This window comes from Amblyraja radiata, chromosome 8, assembly GCF_010909765.2.
Source record: "Amblyraja radiata isolate CabotCenter1 chromosome 8, sAmbRad1.1.pri, whole genome shotgun sequence".
Taxonomy (NCBI): Eukaryota; Metazoa; Chordata; class Chondrichthyes; order Rajiformes; family Rajidae; genus Amblyraja; species Amblyraja radiata.
The window spans coordinates 8,868,059-8,888,505 of NC_045963.1; the positions used below are offsets into that span (position 1 = coordinate 8,868,059).

At 42.2% G+C, this 20,447-nt stretch overlaps 1 protein-coding gene and 1 long non-coding RNA gene across 4 annotated transcripts in view; one reads left to right on the top strand and one right to left on the bottom strand.

Annotated features, from left to right (window-relative positions):
• Window positions 1-9,698: 9,698 nt before the first annotated feature.
• On the bottom strand, window positions 9,699-11,153 carry LOC116975731. The gene is made up of 2 exons (XR_004412727.1): window positions 10,417-11,153; window positions 9,699-9,765 (listed from the first exon to the last, which is right to left on the bottom strand). It is a non-coding gene; the product is annotated as an uncharacterized LOC116975731 (long non-coding RNA).
• A 2,075-nt stretch (window positions 11,154-13,228) lies between these two features.
• Window positions 13,229-20,447, top strand: part of bcl11a (BAF chromatin remodeling complex subunit BCL11A) — a 196,631-nt gene continuing 189,412 nt past the window's right edge. For all 3 annotated transcript variants that reach the window (XM_033025164.1, XM_033025165.1, XM_033025163.1), the window contains exons 1-2: window positions 13,229-13,584; window positions 18,125-18,457. In XM_033025164.1, the coding sequence (XP_032881055.1) occupies window positions 13,530-13,584; window positions 18,125-18,457 (388 nt within the window). In that variant the 5' untranslated portion in view covers window positions 13,229-13,529. The remainder of the gene's footprint in view (window positions 13,585-18,124; window positions 18,458-20,447) is intronic.

The window sequence follows — 20,447 nt, forward strand, 5'->3', positions numbered from 1 at the left end:
CAAAGACGTACAAGTCTGTAGGTTAATTGGCTTGGTATATAAATGTAAATTGTCCCTAGTGTGTGTAGGTTAGTGTTAGTGTACGGGGGCGCGGACTCGGTGGGCTGTAGGGCCCGTTACCACGCTGTATCTCTAAAACTAAAACTAAGCTGTAATAGCTGTCATAGCTGTAAATTCCGATTGTATCAATCAGCTTTTATTCTACGATTGGTCTATCTCCATTGACTGAAGCAGTCCTCACTTATTTTCCTTTGCCTGAAGGTACACATCTCCTGTGGTAACATTTACCAGTTCATTGTGCTATTTTCAGTTCTTACTCAGCTAATGAAATTGACTTGTGTGGCACTGTCACTGTCCTCAATAAGTAATATCATCTCTTCACGTCCAGGGTGCTGAGACTCTGTCCCATCAGCACAATCTTTACACCTTTTTCATGCTGTCATAGAAACATAGAAACATAGAAAATAGGTGCAGGAGTAGGCCATTCGGCCCTTCGAGCCAGCACTGCCATTCATTGTGATCATGGCTGATCGTCCCCTATCAATAACCCGTGCCTGCCTTCTCCCCATATCCCTTGACTCCACCAGCCCCTAGAGCTCTGAAGGTTTCTATGAAGTTATCTGATCATCCAACTCAGAATCCTGTACCCGCCCTCTCCATACCCCCTGATCCCTTTAGCCACAAGGGCCACATCTAACTCCCTCTTAAATATAGCCAATGAACTGGCCTCAACTACCTTCCGTGGCAGAGAATTCCAGAGATTCACCACTCTCTGTGTGAAAAATGTTTTTCTCATGTCGGTCCTAAAAGACTTCCCCCTTATCCTTAAACTGTGACTCCTTGTTCTGGACTTCCCCAACATCGGGAACAATCTTCCTGCATCTAGCCTGTCCAACCCCTTAAGAATTTTGTAAGTTTCTATAAGATCCCCCCTCAATCTTCTAAATTCTAGCAAGTACAAACCGAGTCTATCCAGTCTTTCTTCATATGAAAGTCCTGACATCCCAGGAATCAGTCTGGTGAACCTTCTCTGTACTCCCTCTATGGCAAGAATGCCTTTCCTCAGATTAGCAGACCAAAACTGTACGCAATACTCCAGGTGTGGTCTCACCAAGACCCTGTACAACTGCAGTAGAACCTCCCTGCTCATATACTCAAATCCTTTTGCTATGAATACTAACATACCATTCGCTTTCTTCACTGCCTGCTGCACCTGCATGCCTACTTTTAATGACTGGTGTACCATGACACCCAGGTCTCGTTGCATCTCCCCTTTTCCTAATCGGCCACCATTCAGATAATAGTCTACTTTCCTGTTTTTGCCACCAAAGTGGATAACCTCACATTTATCCACATTATACTGCATCTGCCATGCATTTGCCCACTCACCCAGCCTATCCAAGTCACCTTGCAGCCTCCTAGCATCCTCCTCACAGCTAACACTGCCCCCCAGCTTCGTGTCATCCGCAAACTTGGAGATGTTGCATTCAATTCCCTCGTCCAAATCATTGATGTATATCGTAAATAGCTGGGGTCCCAGCACTGAGCCTTGCGGTACCCCACTAGTCACTGCCTGCCATTGTGAAAAGGACCCGTTTACTCCTACTCTTTGCCTCCTGTCTGTCAGCCAGTTCTCTATCCACATCAATACTGAACCCCCAATACCATGTGCTTTAAGTTTGTATACTAATCTCTTATGTGGGGCCTTGTCGAAAGCCTTCTGAAAGTCCAGATATAACACATCCACTGGTTCTCCCTTATCCACTCTACTAGTTACATCCTCGAAAAATTATATAAGATTTGTCAGACATGATTTACCTTTCATAAATCCATGCTGACTTTGTCCAATGATTTCACCACTTTCCAAATGTGCTGCTATCCCATCTTTAATAACTGATTCTAGCAGTTTCCCCACTACCGACGTTAGACTAACTGGTCTGTAATTCCCCGTTTTCTCTCTCCCTCCCTTTTTAAAAAGTGGGGTTACATTAGCTACCCTCCAATCCTCAGGAACTACTCCAGAATCTAAAGAGTTTTGAAAAATTGTCACTAATGCATCCACTATTTCTGGGGCTACTTCCTTAAGTACTCTGGGATGCAGCCTATCTGGCCCTAGGGATTTATCGGCCTTTAATCCATTCAATTTACCTAACACCACTTCCCGGCTAACCTGGATTTCACTCAGTTCCTCCATCTCATTTGACCCCCGGTCCCCTGCTATTTCCGGCAGATTATTTATGTCTTCCTTAGTGAAGACAGAACCAAAGTAGTTATTCAATTGGTCTGCCATGTCCTTGTTCCCCATGATCAATTCACCTGTTTCTGACTGCAAGGGACCTACATTTGTTTTAACTAATCTTTTGCTCTTCGCATATCTATAAAAACTTTTACAGTCAGTTTTTATGTTCCCTGCCAGTTTTCTTTCATAATCTATTTTCCCTTTCCTAATTAAGCCCTTTGTCCTCCTCTGCTGGACTCTGAATTTCTCCCAGTCCTCTGGTAGGCTGTCCTTCCTTTCTCTGATGTGTGTTCAGCTTTCCATTTTCCATTTCTCCATCGTGTTGTGGATATTATCACATTTCTACTCTGAAACTCCATTAAGAAAGATGAATGCTTTCTATTGTTTTCTTCTTAACTATTAGAAACATAGAAAATAGGTGCAGGTGTAGGCCATTCGGCCCTTCGAGCCTGCACCGCCATTCAATATGATCATGGCTGATCATCCAACTCAGTATCCTTTAATGCTTTAATGAATGTGCTCAAAAGCAGTTCTTTTCGTCTTAGGCTTTGTGAGGTTTCTCGAATAATAAACTTTAAAAGAGAATAAAATAAAAAAGAGAAGCCATAGTGTTGCTTTGCTCAGAAACAGGCCCACCAAGCCACCAAGTCTATGCTGACCTTTTCATTCATCTATACTGATCTGAAGTCTGAAGAAGGGTCTAAACCCAAAATGTCACCTATTCCTTTTCTCCAGAGATGCTGTCTGACCCGTTGAGTTACTCCAGCTTTTTGTGTCTATCTTCAGTTTAATCCAGCATCTGCTGTTACTTCCTACACTGATTCTATTTGCCCACAGTAGGACCCTATCTTTCAATGCAGTGAAAACCACCATCGCGTAAAGTTGCCAATCCCAACCAAGGAACAGCTACCACCTGGTCACAGGTGTGACTGGAATACCTGGAAGTCCCTCAATAGACTTCGTACAGGGATGGGACAATGCAAGACCAATATGAGGAAATGGGGCTATGCAGATGTGGCAGACACAGAATGTGAATGTGGAACATCTGTACAATCCATACCACACCTACTAAGATGATCACTTCTTGGTGAACAATGCTGCCTGGAAGATCTAGCGGTGGCAAACGAGAAGGTTGTCCACTGTGCAAGAGCCTGGCCCAACATTTGAAACATAGACAATGGACACGAAAGAAGAAGAATGCCTTACCTATTTAAGTGTTGTCACAAATGCTTCTTAAACACAGTATCTGTATCTAATTCCACCAGTTCCTCTGGCAGCAGGTTGTAGATATCAACCATCCACCCTCAGATCCATTTTAAAGCTCCTTTCTCTCCCCTTAAACCTATACCCTCTTGTTTTTAATCCTCCTATCATAGGAAAACGATTCTGATTATCTCCGCATCTTTGTGTCTCTCATAATCGTACATACGTCTATCAGGTCTCCCCTCAACCTCCTTGGCTCTAGTGAACTCAAGCTCAGCCTATCCAATCTACTGCACGTAACTGAAGTTCTCCAATCCATTTTGTGTCTATCTTCAGTGTAAACCGGCAACCACAGTTCCTTCCTACACAAGTCGAGTTAATGATTTAACTCCTGGGCACAGTTAAAGTCAAAGAAATGAACAGGTTCAAAAGTAGTTTCAGATGGGGTGAAGTATTTTCTCTGTACTTTCTCGAGTGCCATCACATCCTTCCTATAGTTGTGTAAAGTTGTAACCAAAGATACGTGGATTAAACTGCGAGAGGCATAATGGAAGTTGGAGTCTTATTCCCAAAATGGCGGACGTTCCGCTCCATTGCGTACTACACGTCAGTCCATTGGATTTTGTAGGAGTGGTCTATCTTGCTCCTCTGGTATCTTTGCTTGTAACATAGTGTCCCAACTCTTATCCACTATGCCCTGCCCTTTAGCAGCATCTGTGTAGAATGCAATAGAGCCAATATTTCAGGTGATTGGTACCTCATCAGTTTAATGCTGACTGTCTTGTGAAACTCCAGCCCAGAATATAAAAAATAAATAAATGGCCAGGTGTACAGAGATGCAATGCACTATTCCCAGATTTTCTACATAATGAACATTATATTTGGATTGAATGCGGGAATGTTGCCTGGGATAGACACAAAATGCTGGAGTAACTCTGCGGGTCAGGCAGAATCTCTGGAGCAAAGGAATACATGATGTTTCGGATCGAAACCCTTCTTCAGAACCGAAACGTCACCTACTCCTTTACTCCATAGATGCTGCCTGACCCACTGAGTTACTCCAGCATTTTGTGTCTATCTTCAGTGTATACCAGCATCTGCAATTCTGTCCTACACAATGTAGCCTGGAAGTCAAGTTGATGATTTAACTCTGGGGCACAGTTAAAGTGAAAGATGTGACCAGCTTCAAAAGTTGTTTCAGAGAGGGTGAAGTATTTTTTCTATTCACTTCAAAAGTGTACAAGTTGTCAGTTCATCACTTTTGGCATCGATAAGCTTAATTTTCAAAGATTTTGTTAAACACGAAGACTTGCTGAGAATATTCAGCTATTCATAGCATTTAGGGCTGCTCCTTATTTAGGTGTTTAAATGTATTTTCATTCATACCGGTCTGGTTTCCTCGTACAGTGTAAACCTTTAGCCACCAGGGGGACCTTGGTGGCTGCGGAAGTTCACTTGGAGACTGAAACTTTTATTGCTGAGAAGGCTTTTCCTCAAAGATGTTACTGCCTTTGAAGACATCTTTCCATCCTACTAAATCCATAATTTCTTCTATTTGTTCTAAAGATTTGCAATCCATTTTATGACCACCTCATGATCTCGTTTTATTTTGCTTAACTTCTGAAATTACCTAAATGCTGATATTTTATTTTATTTCCGTTTACTTAAAAGTAATAAACCAAATGCATGATTCACCCTCTCCAGCATTAAGCACATTGTTAATTGTAACTAACAATTCTTACAATGCATTTTTTTGTATGTACAGAAGACCTACCTAAATTCTAGTTCCCAAAGCCTTGCTCCTCCCCACCACGTTCCCCAAACCGACCACCATCCCAAACCAAGTTATCCCCTGAACTTGTACCTTAAACTTCAACTTAAAATATAATTCTGAACTTTATTGCTTGGTTCATTTTGGCAATTAGTCTCGGTGGTTTCCGATATCTTCTGGTGTCCTTGTTTTATTGTTATATACTTGCTTTGATTGGTTTCTCGTCCAATATGTGCCGAAGAAACGTGAACTCGTGGTAAGTAGTTGTCAAATTTGCATCTTTTCAGCGCGTTGTAAAAAGCAAGATATAATTCATCTTGCAGTTTGGAGAGAAAATGTTTGAAATTCCAAATAAATTGCTACTCTGAATTTAATGTATATATACTTATTTTCTTGAGCCCAGCTGCAAGCGTTTTCATGTTTTAAACCAATGTTTTTCTTCAGGGTGCAACTGAAGATAATTAATAATTTAGAATATCTGTGTGGGTAGAATTTAATGATGAGACATTAGATATTTGAACTGTAAGTTAAAGTTAGCGCAACTCATGTTTCGGGCTAGTGTTTTCGATTTCAAGATTCGAAGAAGGGAAAACTCAACTGCATCATTGATAGAGAGACAGTGAATAACTCTTTACGACGTTTTTGTCTTAACAATGGGCCCCTCCGTTGACAGACGCTTGAGCAGCATATTTAGCGCAGAGTTTGATGTTTGCTGTGACCCACTTGTGCGGTTGCAGAGTGTATATACAATGCTGCCTTTGCCCTGTTGGTGGCGCGCGTTCATTACAAACTGTTGGACAGTGCAGAACCTCTGACAAAGAACCACGAACTCCCTCCTTTTACTGCTAACCACTGAAAAGCGCGCTTATCCGAGTTGATCTAAACGCATAACTTTTTTTTCAATCGGTCCGCACAAAATTGAATTTGATCTTTATCACCCTGCTGTCTATTTTCCGCTTTGATTTGCAATATTCCTGATTACCAATTGAGCACGGCAGCCTAACAAAACCAATTCTGTGTGAGATAAAATGCTGTTTTAAAAAAAGTCGCAGAAGCAAACGAGCTATTTAAGTAATCAGTAAAGTTTGGGTTTAATCCATGTTCAGCATAAAATATATTCATACGTGGTTCGCGATTAGAACCAAATATAAATGTTACAGAATAAACACGCCCACCTCGGTATGTAAATATATCTTAAAGATGGATTAGAAAGTCTAGCAAATTATGTCTCTGCTAATATGCATACGATTGTAAATCATTTGTTGTTCCGTTAGTATAGAATTATAGACAGAGGGTGTTGCAGTCTCTATCTAGTTACATACTTCCATTTGCACCTCAACGCTGCACAGCTACAATCAAAAATAAATCTTTCATTTTCATACGCTGGCTCAACTAAGCGTGTCCCCAGATTCCAAAGGTGAATGGTTCTGGTGAAGTTGGAGGGATCTTCAGCCACTTCCCACCGGAGGCATGTTGAAGAAATGCCAACCTCTCGAATCAAAATCCTGCTTTTCACGCGTGAGATAAATTGTTTGTGGTCCCATGTGTGTGATCACAGCCTCCTCATTTGTCATCATAACAACCGTTTAGTGTAAAATTAACAACAACTTAACTACACCAGTTATAAACAAGATCATGCATTACGATAGATTGATGGACAGTGAGTGGGCAGCAATAACCAGCCAAGTACGCTGTGAAACAAACGATTAAAAAAAAGTAAAGTATACATGGACTTTAATTGACTTTTCACGTTCGGAGATTCTCCTTTAACGGGTGTCCTGAAAATGCATGGAACCCAAGTAACATTTTTTTCGATATCTATTTCTAAATATGCTTTTATTTAATCGCATTCCGTTTTTTTAAGCTAGTTTACCTGTATACAACAATTTCCAAGTTTTCACAGCGCTACTGATTTATGTAATACATATGTGTGAATTATCATTTTAAAAGTTATTACATGCTAGGCATTAATAATAATTTATTGATGTAACACATCTCAATAAAAGGAATTGTTTGGATTGTAATATGTTTTAATACTGGACACGACCGCTAAATTTCAGGTGTAGTATAACACTTTATCATTAGGAAGGATGGGGGCAATCCATGTTATTTATGAATCTCACACAAATCCTGCAAACAAACACTTTAAAAACAAATTAAGAGAATGGCCAAAACATAAAACTAATTCAAATATTTGTTTGCTGGTCAAGTAATCCATTTTGATCACGACCATTGTTCTACAAAACCTGGATTTTACAGAGGATGTTAATACTCAGAAAGACATCTTCACGTTAATATTCATAGTCAGCCACAGATTTAAACCTGTTCTGATGACTGAACTGCTAAAGCTAATGATTACCTTTTCAACAACAGTAGATGAGATATTAACCTAACTCTTAATTCGTTATTTTAAAACCATTTGACATCTTACATGTTAAATAACTCAGACAATACCTATTTTATCCAATTGTTTTATCATTCCATTTTCACATGGGCATCACCTATACTCTGCTGATGTAAACGCTAACATAGACATATATATGTATATGAACTACTGAACGGTGGTTCAGTGTATTATGCATTTTTATAAAAACATATGAATTATAAGTTCATAAGTGGGTTGTATGTTGCATATTACCGTAGGATACTGGTGGGTTTGGAACATGGTTTAGTGTTTGGGCTATTTGAAAGTATGTCCGAATCTTGTAGCAGTTGGTGGATGATATATAATCAATATAGATTCCGATCACCATGTTACGTGTAAATGAATCCATGGCCATGACTCCTTCTATGGAGCGCCAATTAGAACATGATATAACAATATAAAACAGCTCATAGAAATACCATATTAAAATCCCATGTATGCATTGCAGGGGCAGTTTCCTTTCCTGTTTATTTATTGCTTAAATAAAAGAGGAAGTCTAGAAATTCTGACGCATGTTTTGGCTGAACATTCCGACTAGTTGCAGTATGTTTTGTCAATGTAAAGTAACACACGTCGAAGCAAACCTATGTAAAGTAGTCGCTAGTCGGTTAATAATGTGCAATAGTGTTATTGAGAAGGTTTTGTGTGTCTGCGCAGGGCTATAATTCAGCTTTAACAACAGACTAGCTGAGTGAAGTCCCCTGAAAGGGTCGATGCGGGGCTTGGCAAACGTAACCTCTTGGCTCTGTGCGCCGTCCATCTGTCTGCACTTGAGTCCAGACAGACTCAATAGGTCCTTGTGTGCTTATGTCTGGTCTCAAAAGGTGAAAATGGCCTGTAACTGGACTAACTAACTAAATGTTCAAGTTTATAACCGAAGTAGTGACCGTTCCATAAAACGAAACTCAAAATGATGTCAAAATGATGCCCCTTTTGATGTATGGGGATTTCTGCACATAAAAAGCAAATAGTTAAATTGTTTCATTAGATGAAGAAATCAGTATAACAGATACCCAGATAACATCTTAGGCTCGCTGAACACCTGCAAAATGCATTCACGTAAAGAAACAGAAAATGAATAGAGACTTTTACTTAAGAAGCCAAATATAGTTTCCATTTTTTTCACCAAATGGAATAGTTTAAAAAGATTGTCGTTTAGTTTGACTTATTATCCAAAAGGAATAAAGTTACAAAACTTTAATTTGAGAAAAATATATATAATTGATTCCTGATGCAAATTTCTATGCACAAAATGTAAAAGAAATCCGAGAACATGCAAACGCACCCGGATTCTGTAAAGATAATGTTGATAAAGCGAATTGATGAGCAGTAGAAAGAGGATATCCAGATATACAATCTCGCAGAAATGTAGCCGCTAGGAGTTGTCAAACGTTGAACAAACGTTGTCATTTGGGTATAGAACGTTGTATAAACTAAAATAAAGTAAGCGGGGGAAGTCAGCATGTCTTAACCAATGTTACAATTTCTTAAGGTAGCTCGACTTTCCAGTTGATCGCCCCTATGTTTTTCTCAGGAAAGCACTTTGTACCCCCAATGAAAGGTACTTGTTTCAGTTTTATGAGTTTCCCTTTTCTCACACCTGGATGGGGCGCTGGGGGGACGGGGGGGGGGGGGGGGGGGGGGACGACGACGACACAGATTCGGCCACAGACAAAACAATCTTTGTTGTACTACTACCTCTCGGTTGCCTGTCTCATCTTGAACAAAGGCAATGAATATTATAGCACCAGATCCATATGTATAACATAGCACACAGCATGCATGCCACCAATTACGTTTGCATTGTACAGCGGGGGCATTTCAAACGTTACACTTTCTCACTCAATTTTGTATGCCGAGACACACATCTTTTGTTCGCGATTAGTTTTGGTACAAAGCCTACACGATTTGCACTTCTGAATATAGTGCAAACGTCATCTGAACGCTTTCTGCTTAAGTACCTCCTAATATGTGGGATGGAATATGGAAGCTTGTAATTGACACTCATTTTTACTGGCAAGCACTGGCACGTCTTCAAGACATTGCAGACAATACAAAAACACTGCCAAGTTCGCCTTTATTTTCAATGGGTACAGCAACGGACCTTTTCAATAAAGCGTATCGTATCTGGTAATGAGAGAAAAAAAAGGGAAAGTGTTGCATTACTGCTATTAGTTCCGTCTTGTCAACGGATAGGATAGACATCAAATAACGCATTCACTTTAATGCAATGGAACCAGATAGAGTCGCATGCTACAACCGTCCACTTTCCCAATACAAGATTTTTTTTTTTAAACAATGCATTTAATGTCCTCCTTCGTAACAAAATAATATGTTTCCGGAAGCTAAGTATCGAAGACTTATCGATTAGTTATTCGTTCATCGATTGTCACGTTACTAAACCCCAGCCTTTATCTGCCTTACAATGGAATTAAACTTTCGTATTCGAACCGCTGTTCACTGTCCAGTGTAGCTATGTAGATTATGCAAACATTTGATCACAATCGCTAACAACAGGGCCCTGGCCGCCGAGCAAGGGTGGGGGACCAATTCTACTACACACGGTCTAAAAGCGGGGCTTTAAAAAAAAGTCAATTTACTAAATGATGTAGAAAAAAAAATAATGACAGAACGGCGGAGTGGTTTGATTTATTTGGCGGATGGGTCGCGACTGCTAATGCCTGATCATTTACATATTGAAATGCGACCAAGCGGACACTCAATTTTCCTGCCCATGTTTTGCACATGGCTCTCTCGGTTTTCAAGCAGTCAGGTTACCTCGCAACGCTCCTTGAGGAGGTCAGGCGGTCGATTCCGCGTTGATCAATTTTGACTGCAAGGCATCAACATTATGAAAAACACCCTGGCACCAGATGGAGCGAGGTCTAGGTAGAGGTCAAGGTTAGCTCAGCCTGCTATTGAATCGGCTGCGTGATAGATCGTTGACTTGCTTTGCTCGGAGGCACCCATAGGGGTTTCTGCGAATAAAAGGAGTCACAAGTGAAACGGTTCGACGCTGCTCTGAATGCTAAAATAATTATTAGATGCATTAAAAAATACGAGTAGCCAAACACTTCTTTGGAAAAAAAAAGACACACGCAGATACACGCTCGGCACATTTATTAAACAAATCAGCCGACTTTGAATACACAGCGCCAGTCATTGGATGCATGGCATAAAGTTATTGTTAGTGAGCTAATCAAAAGATAGAATTAACTCTTTCGTTACCGACTTGTCCACAATTCGCAGCTGAATGCGTGCAACCGCCCCTTCCCTTCTCCAGTCATTCGATCGTTTTTATGGGGACCATTGTGCTGCTGGGTCGGAGTTTAAGTGGGCGAACGTTGCAGACACTTAAAGTAACTTTTATTTGGCCGCGCCAATAGTTTTTAATCACGAACGAGTGAAGAACCCAGGACTACGTTTTAGTTTGGCTGGGTCTCGCCAATAAATGGATCAGCCAGCTCAGTTCAGTGACTACTGGGTAAAATGGCAGATAAAAGCTGACCAGGTTAGCAGCCAGCTCCCAGATGCAGATTAGATCAGAAATCATTTTGCATTAGAAGTGGGGGAGGTCCGTTGGAAGGAACCTGGCTCCCATGCAGTTCTGCGACTCTTTGCACTCTCTCCCCATAAATTTACAGAACCCTTTCCTGCAGAAAACCGCACGTTCAAAACAACATAACCTACAGTAATTTGGAATCCTTGCAGATGTGAAATGTACTTTTATTGTTTTAATAGAAGTGCCATCTACTCCGGGTTAGGAGTCACTAAACCATATAGTTTAAAAGGCATGACTTAAAGTAACCTAACTTCCTCCTGAAAGAGGGACAGTGCAGCTGCAACCGCAGGTCGTATCTGATCGTTGAGCGTCAGAGTAAAAATAGATAACCCCTTCAACCACTTGTCACATCTAGTGAAAACAAAAAAATGGCGAAGTCTCTGTTAACACATCCCACCATTGATCACAAATGAGTTCAATTTCACTTCTGCTGCCTGAACTGTTCTGTTGGCCATATTCGCGTCCACAGCCTCCAGCTAAAAACGTCTATACTCAATTAAAAAAAACACCACCACATACACCACGTTACATTTTGGGGTTGGGGGCGGGGGTTGGTGTGGAAGATGGTGGTGGTGGTGATGTACAGTTCTCAGACTTCACGGAAACAATGAATCAAAGGCGACCCTCAAATCTTCTACAGTTTATGCTTCCCGTTACATCAATGCATAGTACAACACAAGATGGTCTTAGCCATCTGCCCTGATCGATATTTCTCCGAATTCCAATGCCATGTATTAGCGATAAATCTCTCCTTATTTATGACTCTCTAATTGCAAAGTACACTTGTTTTTGTTTGTTGTGCAGATTTTTGTTTTAAATCGACATCGATGGGGAGGTTTAGCAAAAAAAATGTTTTATTTTGTTATTGATTTATCAGAGTTCCAGCTATCACCTTTAATGAAATCATTCAAGTATTACCATGGGCAACATAATTAACATACAATCATTTTTCCTTTAATACATAATGTGCTTTGAAACCTTATTACTTAAAAAAAAAATAAAGCGATCGATACAGGTGCAAAATCTTACAAAGGTTACTTGAAAACTCTCATCTCAGAGTGCATATCTGCTTCGAAATGAGAAACTGCACTACAATTTTTAACTACGATTTTCATTCAACTCAAATACCTGCTACTAAAATACCTGGAAACCCATTGAAAAACGAGAAAGCATGAAGCTCAATTATTAATCCGCTCTCGAATTAGTACACTGCATAGAAGAGCGGCACAAAGGGTAGAAAAATAATAGGATTAGTATTTTCACTTTGCATTATAGATTCGCTTGATGCATTGTAAATCTTGTGAAATATTCACTGATAAGTAACCGAAGACAACACATCTGTGGTTAACAGGTAATGTCCCACAAAACAGATAGCCGAGGACACTTATATTTACAAAATAAACGTATATTTAAAAAAAAACTACGTACGCACAGAAAGTCTCAGCAATCCCCACGAACTGTTGTTTTTGCCCGATAGTGTGAGAAATTCATGGACTAGATTTCTGATTTTAATTTAGAATTATATTCAAATGTAGGTATGTTTTATTCTCCATCTGCACCATCTGGGCTCGCGTGTACGCCATCGAATATTATAAAGCTAATCCTCGTTTTGTTATTTATTCGGTAGAATACTTTGCAAATCTCGTTTATTTCCCGAGTAATTAGTTTTGTGAATAAAGCCGGCCCTTTGCTGTAGGTGACAAGAGGAACTTTCGCATTCACACACACACACACATTTACATGTATATGCACACACACACACACACACATTTGCGTGTGCGCGTTTTAATGTCTGGTTCCTTGCACTAGTGCTGAAGATGTGTAAACCTGCGTGCTTGGCTGCATGAATTTGGCCAGTGACTCTGTGCCCATGGAGTTGCGAACAGCCCAGAGCTGGCACAGGGAAGATGGAAGGGGCGGAGGGTGGAGTGGCTTTGAGAGAGGGAGGCTTTGATGGATTGACTGGAAGCAGCTTGAAGCTGCGCCTATTGGATGTGTGTGTGTGTGAGACAGTGTGTGTGTGTGTGTGTGTGTGTCTCCCTCCCTCTCCCTCTCTCTCTGAGCACAGGGGTTTGTCCAGCCCCGTGTCCCAGGGTATGTATCATTGGCTTGCTCTCTCCTCTCGCCCTGCCCAGCCACCTCCTGACGTTCAAGTTCGCGGGCACGTCACGTACGCACTTGAACTTGGTGGTTTTAAAGCCATGACGGCTATCCCACAATCCATCTCCATGCGCCATCTTTGTATTATTTCTAATTTATTTTATGTCAAGCCATTGATGAAGATATTTTCTCTGGAGTCTCCTTCTTCCCGCTCCCGATGTGACCGAGCATGTCTCGCCGCAAGCAGGGCAACCCTCAGCACTTGAGCAAACGGGAATTTTCACGTAAGTATCCTTTGATTCTGTTGCTCTTGCTGCACTTTTTTCCTTATTTTTTTTAATTTAATTTGGGGGGGGGGGGGGGGAGAGAAAAGCCCGTGTGAAAGTAATGAGTGAGGGGGAAAGAGAGGGGGGAAAGAGTTGATGGTTGGAGCAGTGCGGGGAGCGCTGGAGCGCTGGGCTGGCAGCAACAGCAACAGCAGCAGCAGCAGCAGCAGCAGCGGGCAGAGTGGAGGGGAGAGAGTGGAGGGGAGAGGAGAGGGGGACAAGCGGGGCAAGTCTGGCGCTGACCCGGGCAGGCAGGCAGGCAGGCAGGCAGGCGCCGGCTACACTTGCCCTTCTCCACAAGTGCAGCTCCGAAAGAGTTCGCGATCATCTGTTAACTCTCGCATCTGAGTGAGTTTGCAGCGGTGATCCTGCAGCCCCATAGAGCGCACGCTGTCGGACCTTTGCCTTTCATTCTCCTCCTTGCCCCCCTCTCACTCTCTCTTTCTCTCTCACACCCTCTCCCTCTCTCCCCTGCTTGCCTGAGCCTTCACTCTCTCTCCCCCTGCGCCGGCTGAGAGCACGCACTTTACCCTGCACACACATCTCTACCCCCGAGAACTTTAAGTTGCCGCTCAACTTTCCATCCCTTCCACTGAGTTTGGGGGGTGGAGTGGGGGGAAGGTTTGTTTTTTTGGAAGATTTTCAAAATGCAAAAGCAGAAAAAAAAAATTTCGCCGGGACTTGCTTGTGATTGGGAAAGAAATCTCGTGTTGTGTGTTTACAAGGAGCTTGCGGCTCCGCGTGTGCGGCACCTCCTGCACGACCCGGCACTCGCGCCTTGTTGCCGCCGCTTCCTCGCTTCACACCAATGCAATCCTCCCCGCCCGATTATTATTAATAATTGCACCTTAAAATGGTTTAACCCCTGTTGGTGCAAATGCAAATGCAATTGCAAGTGCGGAGGGAGGTTGCAAGGGGAGCCCAGGCACACGTGTTAGCGGGCGGGCGGGCTGGGCTGCTCGGCTCCTTGCCGCTGTCCCAGCTCCCGGCTCCGGGCTCCCGAGTCCCGCTCCCCGCCGTCTCTCTCCCTGCAAATCGCTCAGCAGTTTGGCTGCAAGACTGGGGGGTATTTCTCTTTCGCGCCCCTGTCTGTGTGCATCTGACACTTTTATTTTAACGTTTATCTTCTCTGAGTCTCTGACACTTTTTAATGTATTCTTTTCTGTGCATCTGACACTTGTAATGTTTTTCTTTGGAGGGGAGGAAAGGGGAGGGAGGGAGGAAGGGGGGAGGGGGGGTCGTTCGTTTCTCGCCAGGAACCCAAGTCTTGCTGCGGCCGCGGATCTCCCTCCCTCCGCTAGCAGGGGCTTCCAGACAAAGATACTATGATCTTTGCTTCCTGCCCCCCCCAAGCTGCCTGCAGGGAGACGGGTCGGTTTTTTGCGCGCTGGACGCCAGCAACACGGCGAATGTAATGCAACCCATTCGAGAGGACGAGGCTCCTTTGCGTTTGAACGATCCTTTTTTAAACGGGGCAATAGTTGCAGAAAAGGTGCATGTGTTTGCAATAAGCAAGGAGATGGAAGCTACCGGTGATAGTGACAAACGCCGGGCTTTCGGGCTGCTGTGTATGTCTATGTCAAGCCAGCGTTGGATTGTGTTCAGTGCAGAGTACTGGCACGGTGGTTGCAAGGAGAGGGAGAGAGCTGTGTCAAGTTGGTGAGACGGAGCAGGGAGGGGGGTCGATACAGTCGGTTCGTGTCGCTAGGAGGCAGAGTAACATAAAGAACAAGTCCAAGCGCAAGACTGCAACCTGCACAAACTTCAACACCATTCCTTAACGACTGCTCAGGTTCGTTCTCTCTCCACGTTAACCCCATCCAAAAAAAAAAGAGAGATAGAAACTCTTTGTCCCCCTTCCCCACCCCCACACCACAACCCTGCCGGCTTCTGTGGTTGTTTCTATGTGATGGTATTTCAGGTAAAGGAATCTCGAGAAGCTCGGCGCACTGGTCCCAACTTCACCATCTGTTAAAATCGATGGCTGAATTTAAAAAAAAGTTATTTCTTAACAAATCTGAATATTGCAGTGCCCCGATTCGTACTGTTAGAAATCTGGATCAACTGCAAATCAGATGTTTTCTTAAATGCAGTTGTTAATATAAAACAGTTCAGCTTGTTGGCCGAATCTTTTGCTTTGATGCACGTGTTTGATGCGGAGTTTGGTGTTCGCTGATGGTTTTATTATCACGGGAAAGGCTTTGAAAGAGAACATAAGCCCGAAACAACGAGAGTGACGAGCTTCGGCGGTCAAGTGTTAGTTTGTCAAGACCGACTCCCTCGCTCCGTCTCTCTCGTTTTCTCTCCCCCAGATCTCACACACTGTGTGTCGTTCATAACTTTTTATTGGCATTCGCAAGCCGACACTCCCCAATAGTTTCGTGAAATCATATTTGTATAAAAAAATCATCTGATGCTTCCCACAACATTGTAGCAGATTCACGCAGAGGTGGCGCGGAAGCTTTTACTCAGAAAGAAAATACACCGTGGCATTGTTTGAATAGATTCTGACAGCTGAAACTCGATATGGCTTTGGCGAGACAATAAAATGTAAATATGTTTTCAAAAGAACCTTGTAGTTTTCTTGGAAGCTGAGTGTAAAGGTGTCTCCAATGTATGTGAGCGAATTATACTGTGTGTGCCACCATTACCATCGGTATAATGATCACAAATAACCCAACGCAAATTTCAACCCGTTTCTTACATAGAAATAAAAGATTTGGTCTCGAGATTTGAAACGGCACAATTTCTATTTGTATATTACCAAGAACGGTATACCATTCCTCGTGGAAAACTCTCTCAAAGACCAAGATCAACCTCCTAGTACTGACACTATCATCCTCCTAGGTAGCAAATGTATGACATCTTCAAATACATAAAGCAAGACTGACTCATAGGTGTCGAAGTGTGGAATTATAATATTTTGCTGCAATAACGCTATTAATTTAATGAAAGGAAAGCTCGTGGATGAAACAGCAACTGCCTATAAATATAAACTCACATCCTATTTCTTAATAATGAAAATGTACTGGTGTTTCAAGTCCAGTGAAAAAAAAATCATAGGGCTATTTGTCTGGATTACAGAGCACGACTTATTCAATAATTAATTTTTAAAAAATCATGTATATATAAATTATGTTTATTTTTCTGAGGGCATATCCTTACCATAGGATCAAAATAAAATACAATGGAAAGATAATTTCCCATTCAAAATTAATCAGTAATGAATTGTGAAAAAATCTAGAGGCTAACTGAAATCATCTTTCTCTTCCTCAACAGTTTTTTTAGGTATCAAAAGCTTTAAAAATCAAGTTTGCAGAATACTTTCGTACTTATGCAGTATTTTTCCCCTTGAGTGCTGAAGGAAATTCTATTCAATTGCCATGATTCTTTTAAATTAAATCAAATTATCGGTGAACATAGACTGACACTTTTTAATGCAAATGTTTTATCTTAATGATGCATGTTACTATACTGCAACGCAAACTGAGTCAGTTCGATTTATTCATAATTTTCTAAATACTAAATGCTTTAATGTCAGTGTTGGTTGCCAGGGTGTAGGTGAGATGCATTCACATTTAATTTAATAAGTTGCCATGAAATGTATGCTGTCAATGGATTGTTTCCTTCACTACCAGAAAGCAAACTTAGCTTCCAGTGATCGGAATCCTATAGACATAAACTTTAGAACTCTGTGATGCAGGTCTAAAATGGATATGCGGTTCTTTGCGGCTTTCTGTAATTAAAACCAATTTGTTGGCATTCTGTGAAAAGGGGTTACGATATGTTGCAGCCCTTTCAATGTTATTAACGTTTATGGTAAAATAATAACGCTTGTGCTAAGTGCAGGAAAAATGGTTATTTGGATTCTGATAGAGAGCATTTAACAAAAGCAGCAAGGGAGGAACGAGCTTCCATTACAAAGGGCGTTCTAAGTATGAGTATTTGGAGCCGTGTAGCTTAGAGTAAGTAGCCAGCTGTTTCATGTGGCTACCAGAGCTGACATAAGCAAGCCAATTTCCTAGTGCCAAATAAGCCACATTATTTCCCTGACTTTTTTTTCCTTTAAATGACCAAAATTTATTTAAATGAAGAAAAAAGACCTGCACTGACTCTTGCTCCACTACCATTGTAATTTAAATTACCAGCACTTCCTAAAGCAGTCAGTTTCATCTATGGGGAATTCTGGTGAAATTTACTCTTGGTTTTCTGGTGCGCTTTTGTTTTTGTGGAAGAAACCAATTTCTTTGAAATCTAATTAAACAGTTTTTGTAAACTTGGCCGTCTTTGTCTGTTGCCGTGCCGTGATAAATTTCTGTGAAGAGCATGCAGTTAAAAAGGACAGCGACCCTCTTGCTCTGAACGCTATTCATGTCAACCGAGTCTGTTACTGCAGGGAAAGTAGAGGGGTGGGGGAGTTGAAGTTGATTCAATTTGCTGAGAAGAATCACAGATTTTCATTATTTTTTTTTGCTCTCTTTATGTTCCTCCACTGTAGCTGATTCCCTCGAAGCCATTCTCACAGATGAAGAAGAGGCACATGGCACCTTGGCAGCTCCTGAGGGTGACCACGACCTCCTTACCTGTGGCCAGTGTCAGATGAATTTCCCACTGGGGGACATTCTAATCTTTATTGAGCACAAAAGGAAGCAATGCAATGGCAGCCTCTGTCTGGACAAAGCTGGAGATAAGCCACCGTCGCCGACTCACAGTGAACTCAAAAAGGCGTCCACACCTGTTGAGGTTGGCATCCAGGTCACTCCAGACGATGACGATTGTCTATCTACATCATCGAAGGGAGTTTGCCCCAAACAGGAAAGCACAGCAACAGGTAAAAAAAAAGCAAACAAAACACTCCACCTTACACAAACAGGAAGAAGCAAAGAAAAACACATGCCTCGCTGTTTACCTTTTATTTATTTTTCTAGCTTTAATCAAACTGCTGCTGCTAGCTCCCAGTCTATATCAGCTGTCAGCATTTGCACTGTAATTAAACAAAGCCCCATGGCAAAGTGACATGGGTGACCTTGACTTTAAGATGCCATTTATACCAGCCAGGCCAAAGTTAAGAGGGCAGATAGTTACTGAAGCGCATAGACATGCTTATTCAAAAGTTTAAGGGCATGTTGGAAATTTCAAAGGTTGGTTTGACAGGAAAGGCCACTCGATGCACCATAACTTCACAGTGAATGATAAATGGCCCCCATACTCTCTCTCTTCCTGATGTGGTTCTGACAGATGTATCTTGATCATTCCATTTTTGTTTCCTCTGCAATATTTCAATCTCTTCGACTTTTTCTCGCGCTCTCTGTCTCTGTCTCACGCTCTCCTTCCCTGTCTCACTCCTTCTCTGTCTCTGTTTCGATCCCTCCATCTGTCTTGCTCTCCCTGCCTCACGCTCTCCCTCTGCACTTTGCGTCCTCTCTCTCCGCCTTGCGCTCTCCGCCTCGCACTCTGCCTCTCTCTGCTCTGCCTCTCCCTCTCCCTCTCTGTCTCACGCTCCCTCTCATGCTCTCTCTTTCTCAGCTCTCTCCGTCTCACGCCATCCCTCTCTCGCTGTCTCCCTCTCTGCCACGGGTCCTCCTGTTGTGCTTCGCTGTCTCTCCGTCTCTCGCGCTTGCCTCCATCACTCGCTCTCCTGCCTCTTTGCTCTACCCCTCTTGCTCTCCCCCTCTCTCTGACCCTCTCTCTCTCACCCCTCTCTCTCACCCCCTCTCTCTTGCTCTCTCTTGTCCTCTTATTCCCTCACTGGCTTGCCCGTTCTTGCATGTGTATCCCTGTTCTTGTGCTTTCACCTGTCCTGTCTCCCCAGCACGCGCACACCCTTCCTCACCCTCTCTCTCACGTGCATGGTCTCCCTCTCTTCGGCTCTGCTCTTTCTCCGTTGCTCTATTAGATGCTTGCACACATGCAGACGCTCTTGCATGTATATCCTTTCTTGCTCTTTATCTCTTCCTCAAGCACCAGTTTCTCTCCTAGTGCTGCTCTTTCCCATGTGCTCGTGCACTCCCTCACAACCTCTTGCCTGCACCCCTTGTTCCTGGGGATTCCCTTTCTCTGATTGATTTTCCGCCTGTCCATCTCTCGCTCCCCCCAACCCCACCACGTCCATCTCCGTCTTGCACTCCACTGCCTTCTCCCTCACTCTGTGAGTACTCTGCCTCTGTCTACTTGTGCACACTTCACCTCTCCTTTTCTCTCCTGTGTTTGTCGTCCCCAGTCCCTGGCACAACCTCACAGTTTTTTTTCATCATCTCCTGAAAAATAAGGTCAAATCTTGATTCAAGTATTTTCTTCAAGTTAATACAGGAGTTTGATAGCCATTTTCGTCTCTGAATATTATTTTGTGTTTCTTTAATTATCTTTGTTTCGTGGCTTGTTTAAAACATTGAGAGTGAAAACACTGAGGAAAATGTAAAGGCTTTAAACTTGTGATAAAATTATGACTATATTCTGTTCTAATGCTCTTTCATATCTCTGATTTGAAGTAAGTAAATCCCCAGAAATCCTCTTTGCAAGCAATTTGTGCTGATAGAAAATAATAGTTCCGTTAGTTATTTTTTTAGGTCACCTTCATGTTTTTATGTCAGAGTTGTGATATTAGGATATTTTTAATGAAGATGTTGTTATTTGAGACAAAGTTTGCTAGTTAATTTTAATTGTGTGGTTTATTTCCTGTTGAATAACTGGTCCTGGTTCAAGAACGCATTTCTCAATTTAAGCAGATTCTCAAGACAGTGTGCACATTAATGTGCTAATTTTCAAAGTTGAATGTGGCCTTGTTTTGCTCACATAGCTACTTCAATCAAAGATGTTAATAC